The sequence below is a fragment of the Meriones unguiculatus genome, chromosome 19 (genome assembly GCF_030254825.1).
Source record: "Meriones unguiculatus strain TT.TT164.6M chromosome 19, Bangor_MerUng_6.1, whole genome shotgun sequence".
Lineage (NCBI taxonomy): Eukaryota > Metazoa > Chordata > Mammalia > Rodentia > Muridae > Meriones > Meriones unguiculatus.
In genome coordinates, this window is record NC_083366.1 from 37998967 (window position 1) to 38018827 (window position 19861).

The 19861-nt window shown below is 43.4% G+C and overlaps 1 protein-coding gene across 1 annotated transcript in view; it reads left to right on the plus strand.

Annotated features, from left to right (window-relative positions):
* Positions 1-8835: 8835 nt before the first annotated feature.
* Aoah (acyloxyacyl hydrolase) overlaps positions 8836-19861 on the plus strand; it is a 226754-nt gene continuing 215728 nt past the window's right edge. Inside the window, exon 1 of the mRNA XM_060372382.1 lies at positions 8836-9304. Within this exon, the coding sequence (XP_060228365.1) occupies positions 9178-9304 (127 nt within the window). The 5' untranslated portion in view covers positions 8836-9177. The remainder of the gene's footprint in view (positions 9305-19861) is intronic.

Below are 19861 nucleotides of genomic sequence, written 5' to 3' on the forward strand. Positions count from 1 at the left end.
AGTCTGCCCATGTTTCCAGCTACTAACTTCACTGTGGGGTCACCGTCTCCTTGAGAGTGGAGTCAAGGCATGTGCTCGCTTGCCATCCTGGGGGTGGGGGGTGGGACATCAACCTTATTGTAACTGTCAGTTTCCACTCCAGAGGCAACACATTTAACAACCCTGGTTGGGTGACCTTGTGACCCCCCTTTTTCCCTGCCTGCTACCTGAGGCAGTAATGACAAGCAGTAGCAGTATTATCAGGAGACTGGAAGGGTGAGAGAGCTGTTTGACGATATTTATCTTTGGAGATCTATATATACAGTTCTTTCCTGAGTCTTGGAACATGCAAGGTCACCTCTGATCACTAGACACTGCCTGTGTTTTGAGACTGGGTTAATCTAAATGAATAATGTTAATGCGCCCTTAGCACAGCATTAAAGAAATAGACCTAACTGAGTAGGACCCTTAATAACCCGGATGTGGCACACACTGACAAACCCTACCTAATCCCAAGGTTACACCCTGTTCCCATTATCTGTTGTTGCACACAAATGTTCCCGAGAGACAAGGCTATAAACAACCCCCAGTTTTAAACTGAATTGTATCGTCTGAACTCAATTGTGCAGTTCTTGGATCCTATTACAATTACCAAGGGAGCTGAATGGTATATTCTTGCAACCCAGCCAGTCAAAAGAGAGCCAGAAATGGATTCTCTCTGGTCTGGGAGGTCAACGGGCAGAATTCAATCACACACACCAGGTTTTCTTGCAGACATAGATGAGAGGTCAGGGCAGCAGAGCCCTCTCCTTTATCCTGCCACCTCAGCGTCCATATGGTCTCTGAAACAGACTTTGTACACCAAGGCAGAGGCTTCTACTTCTCTTAAAGATGAGACCTCACATCAAGTTGTATCAGGACTGGGCACACTGATGGGAGGCCTCATCTTTAAAAGAAGAAGAAACCTTCACGTTGTTATCTTGGAGTCCAGACTTTTGTGTATGAAGTCTGTCTGTTTCAGAGACCACATGGATTAGTAGGGGGGAGAATCCCCTTTTCTGAGGAGTAGGGGAGGAGAGATAAGAGGAAGAGTAGGGTAAGGAGAGTGCGCCTGGGAGTAGAGGAGGGAGGAGTTGTAAAGTGAATAAATAAATAAATTATTTAATTGAAAAATTAAATGTTTTAGCTCTCCGTGTGTGTGTGTGTCGGGGGGCTACCAAGATAAGGCCACACACAAACCCAGGCATTTGGCCACAGGCCCATCCAGACTCAGCCAAAAGGAAATTCTTAATAGGAACACACATGGTGACAGATTCTGTCCTTTAGCACAGCTAACCAGGTTCCTCTGAGACCTCATGTCACATCTACATCTTGGCCTGAAGGCTTAAGCCAATGGTAACATAGATTCTGACAGCTTAAGGCTTCATGCTCAGGGTGACCTTAACTAGCTACTTACTAGCTCACTTAAGTAAGTACCTGCCTAGGAAGGATCAAGGCTGCCTGGAAAATTTGTTTTGTTTCAGTGTACATGAGGTCAAGACTCCTATCTCCCAGTGCTCTGTGTGTGTAGGGGGAAGGGAATGCTTTGGAAAGTACCAGTTAGCAGTAGCAGATGGACTCCACGTGGATTGGACTCCTGTGTCCCTTTGGTAATTTTTCACTTCCTTAGCTCTGTCAGCCCTCATCTTCATCCTCTGACTTCCCTATTCTCTTGTAAAAATGCACTAGTACATGGCTAGAGATGTGGGAAGTGGCAAGGTACCTGTCAAGCATGTGCAATGTCCTTGGTTCCATCCTGAGACACACACACACACACACACACACACACACACACAGAGAGAGAGAGAGAGAGAGAGAGAGAGAGAGAGAGAAAGAGAGAGAGAGAGAGAGACTCAAATGTCTCAAGACAAATAAAAATAAAAAAAATCTTTGATCTCTACCTTGAAATTGGGTTCAGTTCATACTGAACCCTGTACCTTCTGACAGTGCTCTGCTGATCAGAACTTGTCCTCCACTGCTTCTCTCCCATAAGCATATTCAAAAACTATAGAAGGCCACAGGGTCACTTTTCAAAGTTCTCTTAAGAGGAGCAGGTGGAAAAGAAAAGCACAGGTTCTCTCGGATGGACTTCCGCCCCTTTCACCAGGGTGCAGGATAACCGCCTCTCCTTGTCACTCAGTAATCCAGGTCTACGTTAGATGCTCTTTCCCACCACACGTGAATCTCAAGTCATAGCTAGGGCAATAAAGACACCTCTAAGCTGAAGGGGACCGGCTGCAGCAGGCACACACACCAAGGGCACCCTTTCTTCTTTCCCCTGACTAGGGATCAGACTGCATGCCACCTTCCAGCCCTGCAAGCAGCTCTGATTCGGAGGAAATCAGCTCTGCGAAGTGTCTCCAGGACTGCCCTTTGTCCCCTCCACCACCCCCAGGCTGGGCCAGGCACAAGTCTTTAAGGAAATAAACTTTGCCATCTTGATAGGAAAGTATGAGAGACTTGCAGGAAATTGTGTAACTGCGGACTTCACGCGCCCACTGAGGCGCTGCCCTCTGGCTTCCTGTTTTCTCTCTGCACAGTCCTGGTGCTGCCTCTGGAATCCCCTCTTGATGCTCAGTGCACACTGCCTCCAATGCTGATCTTTCTTCTCAGCGTTGACACCAAGCTTCAGTTCAGAGGCCCAAATTTACTGCCTCAGATGCTTTTCTTTTACATAATACTCTCCAAAACAACAGCAAAAAATATCTATTCCCCTTACTTTACGGACTGCAATATCTAATATATATATATATATATATATATATATATATATTATTTTGCTCTGTTTCACTCATTTTGTCTCACTAACACTCCATGAGTATCTGCCTAGAGTCCAGTATATGCTTTTTAGTGATGATACCAAATACCCTGCCATCCAGGAACCCACAGCTACCGGGAGACACAGATGAACACTGATGTCAAAGTGTCTGGTGAACACCGAGACTGGAGCAAAGAACCCTTGACAAAGGACAGGGAGCCCTTCTCAGAAAATAACCCTGAAAGGAAAGGAGCAGTCTGCAGGGCCAGGCAAGGGATATTACAGGCAAGTAGTAGCACAGGCCAAAGCAGTGGGGCATGGGTGTCTGCTTGTGTCTTGGGGCATCAAACATAATTCAGTATGATCAGAAAGCAGAACACAAGAGAAATGTGATTAGAAGCATGGTTGGAGACATGAGCAGGCTCCGGATGACTCAGAGATCTGTGGGACTATCTGAAGCCTTTACTCTTGATGAGATAGGCCCCGGGGAGCTTTGAACTCTTCAACTACAGAGCAGTACGGCACCTGTTCTCTGCCGCCCACCTTGCAAAGAGGGTTGTGGTCATCTGAGCACACCTATTCTCTGAGTCCAATCACAAGGACTTGTAAAGCCAGGAACACATCCAAGCTCACGTGGGCATTCTGGCAGATGGAGTGAAACTGTCCTCCAGAGCGCAGACATGTCTTCACTTATCCAGACACTGGATGGCACAGACCTCGTGACCGTCACTGCCTTGGCCAATGAATTTAAAGATCCCACACAACTGCAGGGCTCTATGTCATCTGCCCGGAACACAAAGCACTTTGTGGCATTCTGTTTATCCTTGATTTCCAGCTTCCTGTCTGGACGTAAATCAGGAAGCACATAGCTAATCCACAGCTTTACTTTTTGAAATGTAGATGCAATCCCCCTGTAAGACAGGAGCCTACTTCCACACATGGCCCCACCCAAGTGAGCCTCAACAGCCTCAAATTTTCGCCTGGGCTTTTGGAGAACAAACCAGGGTGTGGGTTAAAATGCTTCCAGGGAACATCAATATCCGCCCATCATTAAAAAAAAAAAATAGGCAAAACTGTGTTTCTACTCACCTTCCTAAAACTTGTAATAAAAGATAATAAAAAATATAATTCAGAAAAAAATCGCCTAAGCTCACACATGACTTATATGTTGGAGTTGAGTACGAAGACCACATTTTTCAAAGCATAATGCTGACCACATTGCCCACAGTCTAAAACAACTCATGCCTACTTCCTATGCAGTTGTGAGTGAACATGTGACTCCGTTTCCAAGCCCCCTTTGCAACTGGGTGTGGCTGATGAAAAGCAAACAGATCTTTCTCCTAAGGGAACATGTGATGTGCTCTTCATTCTGCTTTCTTCTTTTGGCCTGCAACATAAGCAGGCTGGTTGGCATGCTCGCAGTCATTTAAAGCTGTGAGCTACTCCAGAGGGCAAAAGCCAGTCCTAGGGTAGAAGGACAGTCTCTGGATTTCCTTTCTCTAAAGAGAATTGAATGACCCCCATTCTTAGTGAAGCAGTGTTTATCATCATTCAAACTTACCTTCATAGCTCAGAGAACTGGGTGAAGACGGTGTAAAGCTAACTGGCTTTGATCTGTCACTTTTGAGAGTCTGAAGTCCTCCTATGATAACTTGCGAATCCCTGAGGCCTGTGTTTACATAGCTCGTCCACTTTTGTGCTTGCTTCTGCCAGTCACTCTTAGCTCTGTCCCAAACAGGAAACCCAGCTACTCATTGATCTCCACTCACTCCACAGAAGGCCTGAACAGCTCACCATCTCCCTAACACACGAAAAACTACATCACAGATCCAGAACGACCCTTGTTAGCACTGGCTTTTGCCATGTCCACCTCCCAGTACCACACCACGTCTGTGTAGCCAACAGTACAACAGTATGTCCTCCCTCTTTACTCTTCCCTCTTCAATCCACCTCAGCTCTTTCCCTTAACCTAGTGGCCAGAAGATGAAAAAGCACCCACTTAATGGAACTGATTGTCCTTAGAGGCAGCTGTGTTATAAATGACACACGTTTCTTATACATGCATTTCCAAAGAGGCGTGTGTGTGCATGCTCTTGTGTGTGTGTGTTTGTGTGCATGTGGGGGTGTGAGAGAGGATTCACACACACACACACACACAAGAGGAGGACGATATTAAATGCCTTTCTCTCTCTACACCCTAGCTTTTGAGATGCAGTCTCTCACTGAAGCTCCTCCCACCACCCCCTGCCTTTTGGCTGGGCAGGCTGGCTAGGGTCCTGGGAAAGCATAATTACACCCAGCACCTATGTACTTGCTGAGGATTTGAACACAGGTCCTCTTGCTGTCACAGCAAGTACTCTTTACTCACTGAACCATGTCTCCAGTTCCCTCTGATATCTGTATTTCTGAAAATTGATCAAAAACATCATAAAACCTCTACTCTTAGCAGATGCATCTCTTTTCCTAAAACTTTAAAATCCCAAAGTGAATGCATTGATGAATAATGAATTGAAGGGCGGGAAGGAGTATAGGGCACAAATCCTATTGGCTAGTGTGCAGGGCCTGCAGTCTTCTGATACATTCACAAGGGCATGGAGGAGCCAGCTCCTTCCGGGTAGCTGGCTCTTTGTAAATCCCTGATGTGTGCCTCACAGGAATGGTCTCCACATTTTTCTGCCAGGAAGAATGACCACAATTGATGCCCCATGAACTCATCAATAAGAACTCACATATCAAGCACGAGAACCACTCACACTTACTAAAAGCATATTTCTCTGGGGTTTTCTGAATTCCTATTGTACATTGTGATTTTGTGCTTGTATTAATAAAACGAAGCTTTTGAAGTGACCTGAGTTAGTGAGCAAGTAAAATATTAAAATTCAGTGTAACACTGGAGGAAGGCAATGCGGATTCACTGTCAGCTCTACATTTTAAAATAAAGAGTTTTTAATTGATGCATAGCAGTTCCACATACTTTCAATGTACCACGTGACCTTCCAATATGCATAAGCAGTGTGTGATGACCACATCCTGGTAGCTGGCATTTATATCACCTCAGATTTTTGTCATTTTTGGTGGGTTGGTTTACATTTATCTTGCATTAAATTTTAGGTTTTTTTTTTTTTTTTAAATAAATACGCTCTCTTAATCCTCGTAATCTTACATTTTATAGTTAAAAAAAGGGCTGGAAAGATGATTCTGCAAGAACATTTACAGCCCTGGCAGACCCAGGTTTGGTTTCCAGCACCCACACCTGGTGGATAACAAGCATCTGAAACTCAAAATCCAACACCCTCTTCTTGCCTACATGTGGTGTACAGATGTATATGCAGGCACACCTAAACTATGAATAAATAAATCCTTATAGTGAAATAAATAGCTGTTACCCACATGCTGCCTTGTCAGGATCAACATACCAGCTCCTGAGCCAGGCAGACATGGTACGGAATGGGGCTCAGACTAGGGGGAAAGGGTCTGTGTTTAGCAGGTAGCATGGACAAGTCTGGAGCCAGACCAAGGAGAGGGCAGTGCAAACTTAGGCACACCGAGAGAAAGCAAGACCAGGAGGGCCTAGTAGCAACACAAGCTTCTTATCTCCTTTTTCCTTGCCTCCATCTTTCTCTATTTCTCTTGCTGGTGAAGAACTTGCTATGAGAGAGAGGTGGAATCCAATAAAAGTCAGATGTAATCAGAAAGGGAATTCATAGGGAACAGAAGCACAGGTGCACTTTTCAGGATCATGAATTCCCAGCCCCCTGCTGCAGAGAGGATGGCTGAGGTTTGTATCCGAGGAGAGGAACAGAGCACAGCAAGGAAGGTACTTCATTCTCAGGAACAGACGGTGAGATAATCAAAATTGGAGCGACTGTGACAGCCATGCTCCTCTGGGGATGTCACCCAGGGGCCCACCAGTTCTTTCACACCACAGGTGGCTCCTGACCTCTCACCAGGAGGATCAGAGGTCTAGGCCATTTGTATTCAGTACCCAATGAACAAAGGAGCCCTGGCAGGAAATGATGCTGCAGTCTAGAGCCCCTACTTTGGTGATGGGAACCACTGAGGTGACAGTGTGCGCCTAGATGTATTACTTCTAGGGTAAGCTGGTAACTTCACTCACCCGTTTCTGTGTCCCTTTGGCATTGCCCACTAAGAACTCAGCTGCCAAATGTGAGAAGCATTGCCCTCTTTTAGGTATGGTACTACCCAGCCATAACTCTCACAAGGAAAACATCTTAACTTCTTTTCTAGTGAAGGCATGTCACCCACTGAAAGGTAAGGGACTTGCTTGCTGCTGGAGAGATAAATCAGGGTCATTTACTGTGCCAACTCAAGGTCTGAGCGCACCAGATGTATTCAAAGCTTCCAGCTCCTGGGATGGTTGTGGGTGGAGCTGACCTGCTCACACATGGATGGTGATATGATTTGCACCAGCCCTGACTATGATTCTGTCCGTGCCTGCACCCAGCTGTGCATTGGGACCGCCAGATTCTCAGGCCTTGAAGCTACTCCAGAACATCTCAGGCCTTTCTAGAACATTCCTTCAGCCTCCAAGTCAGACAGAGGACTGACTGGCCCAGAAAAGATGTTCAGTAAATTCTGCATTTTGGTGTTTTGAGATATTTTTTCCAAGCATTACATGCTGCCCTGCAGCTGTCATAGAGCTCAAAGCTCCCTCACAGCTTGGCCTGGACCACAGATGTGCTAGCATCTTTACCTGGGAAATAGCCAAAGCTTTAATTTATTTTCTTCTTGCCTGGCATGGGTTCAACATCACCTGGACCCTTGCAGTAACCCTGTAAAGTGATACTACCATTACCCAAGTTAACTGAGGAAACCGGAGGTAGTAAGCCAGCTTGCTCGCCTGATACAGTCGTCACATCAAGGCAGATGTGAAAGTCAAACATTGGCCCTTTATTGTTCATTCACTTCATCATTCTATCTAAAGCTTCTCATGTCCATGAGGTCTAGGACCAAAAGCAGCAGCTCCTTGGACAAACAAAAGACCTTTACAAAAGGCCAAATCAGCAATCAACAAGCAGTACTAATAGTACTCAGGGGAGGACATGAGGGCGAGAAGGGGGCGTGGTAGGAGGTGACCAGATACTGTGTATGTGGAGTGGGGGGATTGAGGATGAGTATGATGATGCATTGAATACATGTATGAAATTATAAAAAAAAAGAAAAGAAAAGAAAAAAGCTGTTCTATTTAAAAAAAAGCTCACCAATTTAGCTGACTTGCATAATTCTAAGTCAATAACAAGTCTTTCTCAGAGCAAAAAGAAGGAACAGTCACATGATGGTACACTCTTATCTGGATAGAGGGACTTTAGCCTTTGAGCTTGTCTGAGTGTTGCATACAACTTTGGTATATCCTATTTAAAAAAAAAACGGCATTCAGATTATATATCTTTCATTTTCAAACCCCCTTTTTTCAGATTACTTTCCCCAGAAAAACAATGCCAAATTCTCACCTTCAAAGCAGAAAAGAATCGGTCTCTTAAAAGTGAACAAATTTCCCACAGATGGAAAACAAACACATCTTCAGATTCCGAGGGGAAAATGATGCCGCCTGCCCAGGCAAGTAAATATGAGGTGCCTAGATCTCACGTCTTCTTTCTTATTAGACTTAAGAGCTAACCCTGCTGACAGCTTGTTGTTTTGTTCATATGTAATAGAAGACTTTAAGAAAGCTGGACTCTGCAAGGAATAGTCTCTCTTTACTAGAAGAAAGTTATCGCTGACCAGAAGGTTCCCTGGCAAAGCAATATCCTCAAATATACAGCCATTTAAAAGAAACCTGAGTAAATTTAAACATAATTCTGCATTATAGCTTATAACCATAATTATTATACATGACAACTGTAACTTCTTCACTCTGTAGGTGCTACCAATTGGATTCTTGAGGGGCTGAGAGTAGTTGGTGTGGCGTTTTCTTCTTTGCTTTGAGTTTGTACTTAATTTTGTTTTGTAAGAATGAAAGGGGAAGGGCCTCTCTCTTCCAACCCGACAGTGTGCTTTGGGCAAACCTCAAGGTTCATGTGGTTTATGGTCACTGACTTCAGCCAGAGGCCGGAGGTGCTGTTGCTGTCACTGTGTAACTTGGGTATTTCTTTTCCTTGAAGTCTTTGCTCAGAGGGAAGGCTCACCAAGGACTTCTCCAGTTCTTCCCAGACCTGCACAGCTGAGCTTCTCTCAGAGGTCTCAAAATAGCCAGCTCTGTCGGGTGTGCATGTGTGTGTGCATGCGCGTGCGTTGGTGCACATACACTTGCGTCATACTTGTTGCAAAGTGTGTTTACAGCAGTGTGCATTGGGATACGGTAACTACAGAGGGGCCAAAGAAGGTTCAGAAATAGAGCGATCGTGTGGACCAAGATCGTGGCTCCTGCTCTACAGCTCAGGATGAAGTCCCCCTGGAAAGGCCTCAAGGCCACCCCTCTGTTTCTTCTCCTGCTCTCTCACTCCTTGGTCTCTGTGCCTTATGTGGACCGGCCAGGTGCCAGCTACTCTGATGTCCATAGCTGTATAGGTATGTACATTTTTTTCTATGCATTCATAACAATGAGGTCTGGTACTTTGCTGGCACAATAATTCTTCAACCTCAAAGTTAGATGTGGTAGCATGTACCTGTCTGGATTCCTAGTGTTTAAGGGGAAGAGGAAGGAAGATCGGCAGAAAGACGATAGCCTGACTACGTATTGAAACCCTGTCTCAAAAGTAAATGAACAAAGAAAAAAGACCTCTTCTGCGATTGGAAAGGTTTTCTTTTGGATCTGCTCCCCTAAAAATCTGAAATTCTCAGTTCTCTTCATGGTACTGATGTCAGACATCTGGACTGGATTGCTGCCCTGTTCCCCCTCCTTTCGCTGATCTGTAACTGGTTCTTACCTAGCCCTTTCCCTACCTTTGTGTTCTTAGTGGACAGGGCAAATAACATGTACTTTACTGGGACACTGGGAGAACTAAGCCCACACATGCATGTCTGGGATATCTGTACATGGTGAGGGCTCCTTTGTTCTTTAAGGAATTTAGCTATAGTGGCCCAGCAAAAACTCTGAACACTGGCTAAGATACATCTCTGTGTCTTCTCCTTTATAGGAATATGTTAGAGGAAGGTCCAACTGTGTTTCCAAATGCTGATTTTGGTGCCCTGAGATTTGGTTACCCTCCTGCCTGGGCACTGTTACTAATGTTGAATTATCTCCTGTACCCATGTGATAATAAGGAATGTTCTCCAGTTATTCCTGATGGACTGGTTAAAAGGCCTATACCTGGGCAGGGCAGAAGAAAAGGGCAGAGTGAAGATTTTTGGGCTTTGGGGAGAGAAGGATCACAGGAGAAGGAGACAGGTACCAGAAAAGGAAGGAAGCAGAGAGTCAGGATGGGTTAGGGTGGAGAGAAGCACATGACCAGATCAGTGTGGGTGGAGGAAAGCAGCCCAGATGGAAAACATTAGCAAGTATTATGGATGGGAAGTAGCCCAGATGGGAATTATTAAGGCAAATGGCATGGGATGGAGGCTGGGATGTGATCAGGCAGTTCTAGGAGAAAAGATTTACAGTCCCAGGTAAAATGAGGCTGTTTTAAAATACAACAGGTGTCTGTGTCTTTTATTGATTATGATAGCAGGTTAGACAATACCATTGTAATAATTATAGGGCTAATAATAAACATTATCAGTCCATGCTTTTAAGTTATCTGCAACAGGAACATTTTATTTCCAAGTTTTCACTGTATTTGCTTTGTGTCTTCTGAGGACAGTAGGGAATACGGTGAGACCTTCTACTCTGAGTAGTTTTACGTCAACTTGACACAAGCTGAAGCCATCTAAGAGGAAAGAATCTCGATTAAGAAAATGTCTCCCTGAGCTTGGAAACCTGTAGGGCATTTTCTTCTTTTTTATTTATTATTTATTACAACTCATCCCTTTCCCCTAGTCCACTGATGAGGGAGGTCCTCCTTCCCTTCTCTCTGACCCTAGCCTGTCATGTCTCATCAGGATTGGTTGCATTGTCTTTCTCTGTGGCCTGGAAAGGCTGCCCCTGAGAGGGAGGTGATTTTCTTAATTAGGGATTGATGGAGAAGAGCCCAGTTCATTGTGGGTAGATAGAGGCCTGAATTAGTCATGCTTTACCAAAGCCATGATCTTATGATGCACATCAGGGAACACATATCTAGATCCAAAGATCCATTTTCAAAATAAAACCCAAAGAACCAGATTCATTGGTTCCTTTGTAACCAGGTCTAGGAGTGGGAGGAGTCATCTTTTCTCAGTGTTCAGTTTTCTAGAAATCACAACTCACTGCCATTCCATTTTCTGACCACAAACCTTCAAGCCTGCCAAATGAAATACACCAGGAAATAAAAGCTTCTGAGAGTCAGTTCTATTTCCAGGGAGGCTACAAAAGAACTTATTGGGTTTAGTCCAGCAATCTACCGTGAGATCACCAGATCTTCACACCAGTAGAATGGAAGCAAGTTTCCCATTTTCTTTCCTGCCTGGTTCCCAGCAAGGCTATGTATGGGGAGTTGGAGGCTATGATAAGAGAATTCTAGAAATTTGCTCTGCATGTCTACTGTTGCAGAGCAAATAAAAATAACAACCATTTTGTTGCAGCATGATTCTGTAGGTGAGGGATATGTGCACAGCCTAGATAGTGATTTTCTGTGCTGTGTAGGGGTAACTGGATTGATTGGCAATCTGAAAATGATGGGTTGGTGGTCCTGAAACTAAAACAGCTTCTCCCTCCCCACTTACTCCCAGTCCATCCTCAAAAATCTATTCTATTTTCCTTTCCCAGGTTGGAGGTGGTGAGTGGTCCATGTGTCCCTGCCAGAGCCCTCCTCTTTACTAAGCCCCTCTGTGGACTGTAAGCTTGAATACCATTTATTTAACAGCTAATATATAGCCATAACTGAATCATACCATAGTTATCATCTTTCAAGATGATTTTTTGTCTAGTTCCATTCATTTGCCTACAAATTCAGGATGTCATTAAAAAAAAAAAAAACACTGAATAATACTTCAGTGTGTAAATATACCACCTTTTCCTTATCCATTCTTCAGCTGAGGGACATGGAGGTTGTTTCTAGTTTCTGGCTACTTTGAATAAAGCTGCAATGAACATATCTGTCCTCCAAGTAGGACAGAACATCCTTTGGGTATATGCCCCCGAGTGGTATAGCTGGGTCTTGAGGTAGAACTATTGGCAATGTTCTGAGGAACTGCCATATTGATTTCTGTAACGGCTGCACATGTTTGCCCTCCCCTTGCTCCACATCCCCACCGGAGTGAGCTGTCCCTTGTATTATGGATCTTAGAAGTATCTGTCTTCAGGGAAGTTACCATCAAATTTAAAGAAAGTGCTAGAGATTGCTCCTGTTCTGAAGTCATATTTTGCAGCTTTCCAACAGTTCAACAAATATATGGACTATACATATAATATATACTTATAACATGTGATTTTTGGTAAATATAAAATGATGACTCTTTGTTCTTCTTTTCAAGGATCCTCCCTTTTCTTCTATATTACCCTCAATCCTCCTTCCCCAGGTAAAGCCCCTCCCACCCATTTCCCCCGTTCCCTCCTTCATATCACCTATGTCCTGATGTTCCTCACCTACAACTCTCCTCTTCTTGGCCCCTTTTTACTTTCCTACTATAGTAGCTATGCTAGGTTTCATGTTCACATCTACAAATTTGGAGTTACGAACCACAAGTAAGAACACGCAATGTTTTTCTTTTTGAGTCTGGATTATTCCAGTTAATATAAGATGTTCTAATTCCATTCATTTACCTCCAAATTTCATGATTTTCAACAGAGTTTTATTTTTCTTTTCGAGTGTCTAATGTGTGTGTGTGTGTTTCCTAGATATGGGTCCCCTGTCAAATCTATGCCTGGCTAATTATTATTATTATTTCCTATCTCTGTGAGTTTTTTCTTTACTTTTATAACTGTGCCTCCTCTAGAACAAATTCTTTTCTATTTGATGAATCTCTATTATTTTTTTTTATCTCCGGTACTTCTGGGGTTGTATCTAATAGTTTGACTTTTAAATTGCTGTTGTCACTGTATTATTCTGTTTTCTGTATTCCTTCATCTTGATTCCCAGACACTGCATCCCTAAGCAGCATATGGTGATCAGGCATGTAATCTCTACTGAGATTTCAAGTGAGCGGAGTCAAATTGGGCCTTAGACAAGTTCAGAAACTGGATACATGGTTGGCAGGTGTGTGGCCCTAACTCCAGTTCCACTGCCACAAAACATATAAATGGATCCAACTGATTTAAGATGAGCATGAAAAGGAGAAGATTTTCTTAGGATAATCCAAGGAACGAAGTTTAGAATCAAAAGTCAGGAAAATAATAAAGCCTAAAAATGAAGCCAGGTGTCAGGAAATGGTAAGCTCCAGGCACCCAAGGCATCCTCTCTTCTGGCTCATTGCTTTCTGAACTTTGGTCGGCTATGTATGGTGGTACAACTCACAGATTTCCGGCTTCTCCATATGTCTACCGACCCCAGTTTCACAACAGAGAAAGCCTGGGCTGTCATCACACCACTGAAGAGGAGGCAAGTGGGAGCAAGGAAAGCCCTCCATGCAGACACAGTTCTCAGAAGAGTGGAGATGCTGCCACTGAGCAGACGCTCCACACGGAGCCAGCACAGAAGGTGCCAGGCTACTAAGTAACACCCCATCACAAGCGAACAAACCTCGTTCCCCACCAGGAGCCTTGTATTGGGGACCTGAACACTAGACCTGAGAACATGGGTCTTGACTTCACCCTGAATCAGGAACAGCTGTGGGAATTCCATGTCATTTGCAATCCACTAACCAGCCCATCTGCCCCCTGAACACGTGCTCACTGGACTGTGTATCAGCTTTCCAAGGTTATGGAATCAGTAATAATCCAGGTTTCATTTTGTAAAACATCAATTTCAATACAGGATGAGTTATAGGCCAGGTAGTTCTTATGCTTCTTCATTGACACTTAAGTTAGTTCATTGAGTTTTGAGGATTGTAAGGTATTATTTAATACTGATGAAGCTGGTTCAGCGTTTTACAGCTTTATTCATGCTCTCCTTCATGTTTTAAATAAGCATGTCCTCAGAAGCAGGCCCTCTCCCATCCTGAGCACTCCACAGACTGCTCAGAAACTCTGGTTGGAATAAGAGACAAAGGTACTTCTGTGGTCCCAGAACTGTGTGAATGGGGAAAAGGCGTCATTAACAAAAACAGGAAAGGTTTGGACAGAACTGGCAGGGAAGGTCGAAAATTCATGGTCATAAAATTTAGATACGCACAGAGGTTGGTCTCTGTTTCTCTACAACTGGCTAAAAGTTCATAGACAGTATTTCTGTGGGTAGCAGAAAGCATTTCCCATTACCTGCCATTCATGTGGGTAGCAGGGGTTCTCTTCCTTCCCCTCGTATAGTTGCTTTAGTTCTCAAATCACCCAGTAGTCACAGATCTCAGACTTGGGAGTAGCTCAGTGCTTTGCCCGAAGAGATTCTTGAGTTGCAGTCACGGCTGTAGAGTTCACAGGTCCATCTTACAGCTGCCCTGAGGTTCTGCCCTGTTGTTCTGCCTCTCACCCATAGCAGCTCAAAGGACTTACAGACCCCCCCCCAGAGTTTAGCCAGATCACCCCTGGTTCTGTGGGTGCCACTTTGCACTCTTTCCTCACTTTGGTAATCCTGCATAATCTCCTCTTCTTAACCTTCTGTCTTTAGCTTTAAATTATCATTGAATTTTGTCCAATCTTTATGCAAATGGAAACCTCTGATCCTTTGAGTTGTCCACATCCTGTCTATTTTCTTTTTTTCTGTAGTGTTCTGGGGTCAAAATCCTGAAAAGAAAAACCAGATAAACACAACAGAGAAAAGAGTCTGTGACTCTTTTTCACTGTGATCACACACTGAGCAAAACTTAAAAAAAAAAAAAAAAGAGGTAGCAGCATGCTATTCTTTATGGAAAAAGTTAACAACGCTTCCCCCCTCCCTTTTTATAAATGTTCTGTGGAAAAGAGGAACAAAAAAGTGTCACAGTATTCAGTGAAATCCCCTAAGTTTTAATGTGCCCATCACTCTCCATCAATCCTCCCGGAAAGACTGAACACAGGAGTGTAGTTTACAGCAGTCATACAGTTCTTTCTGAAAGCAGAGCTCACTCATGGCCTGTATTTTCTATCCAGCACTCTACTGAATTTTCTAGTTGTACAAACAGAAGCAACAGGAAGAGCAAGGGAAAGAGCATCCAGGGTCTTAGATGGATGATTTCGGAATCTGCCACTCTACACGTGTGGCATCAGGGACATTGCTTAACCCTCTCCACCTTCCTTCCCAGAAGAGAATGACCCAGGGATCTGGTTAAACATGTAGATCCCAGGGTGGGCTTAGAATTGTCTTGGCACATTGTAGGTACTGATAGTGGATGTGATTATCCAAACTTGAAAATCAAGAAAGAATGCACTTAAAATACCTGTGTTGTAAACTTCCTGAGATTAAATCTATTGCAAAGCAGAGTCCAAGGAAACTGAAGAGTAGCATATGAAAGTCCATGTTGTGTAAATATGAGGGGCTCTGAAGGACCTCCTACCAAGAAAGATTTCACAAGATTTTTCCAGAAAATGTGAATGACACATAGATACAGTATTTTGAGGCACTCGTGAATAAACTGGACAGTTGAGTTGTGGTAACAGCTGCCTGAAGAGGTGGGTGATGGTTAAAAATGTAGTTTAATAGCTAAGCAAAACAGGAATCTTCACAAAACCAGGCTCTCCTCTGAAGGGATTGTCACAGTCTGGAGAGCTTCCCCATCCCAGTAAGAGGAAGTACCCAGACTGAAGACAGAGCCTCAGAGAGTTCTTAGGAGCAATGTTTTAAGGAAAAAAAAAAAAAAGAAAGAAGGTGAATAGAAGACAGAAGCTGTACATGGCAGCTGCAAAGAAAAGGCAGACACAGGCAATCTCCCCTGGGCATTCAGCAGAAGTGGTGGGGAGAAGATATTTTAAAAAGAACCCTTGAGGATGGTAGGGGTAGCCTGTAGTTTGATCCTCAGGGCCCCACAAGCTGGAAAGAAAGAACAGATTCACCCATCTTCCCCTGACCTCTGATATGAAAATGTACTGACATAACAGAGCACTATGCCCAATAAAAATACACTAAGAAAAATTTAAAATAAATAATAGAATGATTTCATAGCATGGATTTCTATGAGCTTTCCCACTAATAAGCTCAAATCTACACATATCCGTTGTCTCACACTTTTTATACATCTGGACATCATGAAATTGGGTTCTTTGCTCAGGATTAAAAAGGTTGAAACTGAGATGTCAGATGGGTCTTAGACACTGTTCTATTGCTGTGAAGAGACACCATGACCATAGCAAGGCATAGAAGAAAGCATTTAATTAGAGACTTGTTACAGTTTCACAGGTGACTTTCAAGGCAGGAAACATGGCAGCAGGCAGGAAGGCATGGTGCTGGAGCAGGAGCTGAGAGCTTGCGTTCTGATCTGCAAGTAGAAGAAAAAAGAAAGGGAGCCAGTGGTTGTGGTATGGGCTTTTGAAACTTCAAAGCCCACCCCTGGTGACACACTTCCACTAAAAATGGCCACATCTCTTAATCCTCGCTACCAAGTATTCAAAGAGATGAGCCTCTGGAGCATTCTCACTCAAAGCACCGCAGGGCTTAACCCTCCTTTTGGACTCGGGTCCTAACTTTCACTGGTTGTTGACAATATTTAATGCCTTCTGTTAGCAGGATCAGGGTCCCTTAGCTTATGAGCTACCAGCTGGCAATGACTAGAGGTTGTTGTTCAGTATAAGAAATCAGCAGCATACTGTTTCTTTTCTGTCCAGCACCATCTAGAAAAAAAAAAAAAAAGTCTGCATTTAAAAGGATTTGCTGATTATTTCAAGCCCATGCAGGAAAAACAGTAATTCAAAGTAAATTGGTTAACACCCCAATTACATGCACAAATCCTTTTGTTATTGTGACCAAAGTAACATCAAACATACCAATGTCCTCCCTCCCACTCCCTCCCCCAGAGGAATACACAGGAACAAAGGCCTTGTTATTCTCCTAACAGACATCGAAATGCTCAAAAGGAAGGGGAAAGGCCACCAAACCTGTGATATATCACATAAGAGGATCTCTGACTTACGCCCAAAGTCATTTTCCGAATAGACATGGACTAACCACGCACATCAGCAAACAGAGAATGGTTTCTTTCTGGATGAGAGTGTTACTGGTGAGATTTTTGTAGGCTTTATGGGTTTTTATTTTCAGCTTCGTAAACTGTACTGGCTGGCTTTGTGTGTCAACCGGACACAATTTATGGTCATCAGAGAGGAAGGAACCTTAGTTAAGGAAATTCCTCCATGAGATTCAACTATAAGGTATTTTCTCAGTTAATGATCAACAGGGGAGGGTTCCACCCATTGTAGGAGGTACCATGCCTGGGCTGGTGGTCCTGGGTTCTATAAGCAGGCTGAGCAAACCATATGCACCCATCTATGGCTTCTGCATCAGCTCCTGCTCCAGGTTCATGCCCTGATTGATGCCCTATCCATACTTCTTTCAATAATGAACAGCATTATGGACATGTAAGCTGCATAAACCTTTCTCTCCCCAACTTGCTTTTGGTCATGGTCTTTTGTTGCAACGATACCTTACTGAGATAGAGACTTTTATGTTTAAGCTTTTACTCATTAGCTTCACACTGCAGATTTGGAAAGAAAAACAAATTGCTCCAATGTCATAGCCTCTTACTAATAAGCTGCACCTCTCACAACTCTCAAGGTGTGAACAAAACTCCAGACACAGCCTGTGTCTACAGAGACTGATTGATTAGAAGTTCTGCGGTGTTGAGAGATTGGAAGGTTGCAGTTCCAGAGGCTAATTACCTTATCTTGGACCAGCTTTAGCAAGGACTGCAAACTAATAAAAAAAAATGGAAAGAACTAAATTGAGAGTATTTTACCAATGTTTTGCAAATAGACTTTGAACAGACACATGACGTGTTAATAATCGGCCAAATGAGAAGTCTAGACTTGAAAAAACAATAATAGTTCACTAGATAGGCTGGGCAGATTTGAATTCACAGGAAAAAAAAAGCAATGAATTTGCACATAGATCAATGGAAATCATTCAAAACAACAGTAGAGGAAAAGTGGAATTGAAGGAAAATATTCCAAACCTCAGGAACATGTGCTACGTTGTCTAGTATCTTGATATCTGTGAAATGGGTGTTCTAAGAGGAGAGGAAAAGAAAGAGGAAGTTTGTCAAGCTACCTGGAAAAAAGGTAAAAGACAGCACCACTTCAAAACTGAAGGAAAATGTTAACCCACTGATGCAAGTCTCTTCACAGACAGCAAATGAAATAAATACAAAGAAAACTCTGACACCTCATAGTTAGTCTTCTGAAACCAAATATAATATAAATCCCTTACAGGAAAACAGCATCACTAATAGCTTGCCTCATTTCAGAGCTTATGCAGGCAGAAGGCAGTAGAATGACATAAGGTGCCGAGAGAGGACAACAAGTTATTAACCCAGAATTCTATGCCATATTAAAGTATAACTTTAAATGAACATAAAATATAAATGCATTTCCTGATGAATAAAACTGAGGAGCATTGCTGGTAAATTTGTCATGTAAGAAGTACTAAAAGGGAGCTGGAAAGATGACGCAGTGGACAAGAATACTTACTGCTCTTACAGAGGGCCCAAGCTCAATTTCCAGCACCCACATGGTGGCTAACAACCAGGCACACACACTGCACGTGCATACATGCAGGCAAAAAATTCATACAGGTAAAATAAAAATAAGCAGCTCTTTTAAAAAAAAATAGGAAGAAGTAATCTAAGGGCTGAAGAGATGGCTCACTGAATAAGGCCCTTGCCACACAAGTGTCAGGACCATACTTTGGTCTTCAGCAGCCATGTAAATATCCGGCAAGGGTGGTGACCTGCTTCTAATCCCTCTGCTTGGAGGGCAAGGGATCCCCAGAGCAAATAGATCACCTATACCAGCCAAATTCTTGAACTCCAGGTTCAAGAGAGACCCTACTTCAACATGTGAAGAGGAGCACCATCAAAGCAGTCACTCAGAGTCAAACTCTGCCCTCTGCACGTGTGCATATTCACCCTTACATGCACGTTTGTCCACATATGTGGAAACACTCATACATGCATACATGCCATATACACCTGTACATATGCATACACATACATATATTGAAAATTTAAAAAAAAATAAAAGATCTTTTTTTTTTTCAATGCAGTTTATTCAGGAACCTTGAACAATCATCTGACCCTGGGGAAAGCCAGCCCACAGCTTAAATAGCCTCTGGGTAGCCAACCCAGGCGTGCCACGGGGGCAATGCAGATAGGTCCACATACATGGAAGCAAGCCAGATCCTCGGCCTTAGCCAAATGTGGAATTGTTCATGACAGAGAGCACTCACCATCGGGAAGGTGGAAGGCGGAAACCAGCTCCATCTTTAAGGCATAGCATTCCGCAGCTCTCTACAGTTTCCCCTTTTTGTTTTAGATGCATCAGGCAAGAGTAGAGGTCTGATCTCTGATATTAGAAATAAATTGGGACTTTGTACAGATGTTCATTTAGGTGTCATCCACCCAAAGAGCATCAGACCCATCCGATACCTTTTTCTCAGAGGCGGGACCTGGGGCATCAACCCGCATGCAATCAGACATGCTCTTCTCTGGGTCCAAAGCGGCTGACCCTGAGTGCAGTGCTTAGCCTCATAAAAGATCTTTTTAACAGATAGAAAACATACTAGATGGTAACGTAGAGTCATAGGAAGAGATGGAAAGCATGGATTATGGTGCATATGAAAGAAGATATATTTATATGCACAAATACACTTCTGAATATGAACAATAATAACAATGCTTGAAACAATAATTAGAACACTCTATCGTTTGGCCTACAACACAAGAGAATTAGCTGAAGGGAAAGAGGAAGAAATGGCACAGTGTAGGAGCAAAGCTGTAAAACTTATTGCTAATTAAGTTGCTATTAGCCTGATACACAGTTTGATCGATTGAAGCTGCATG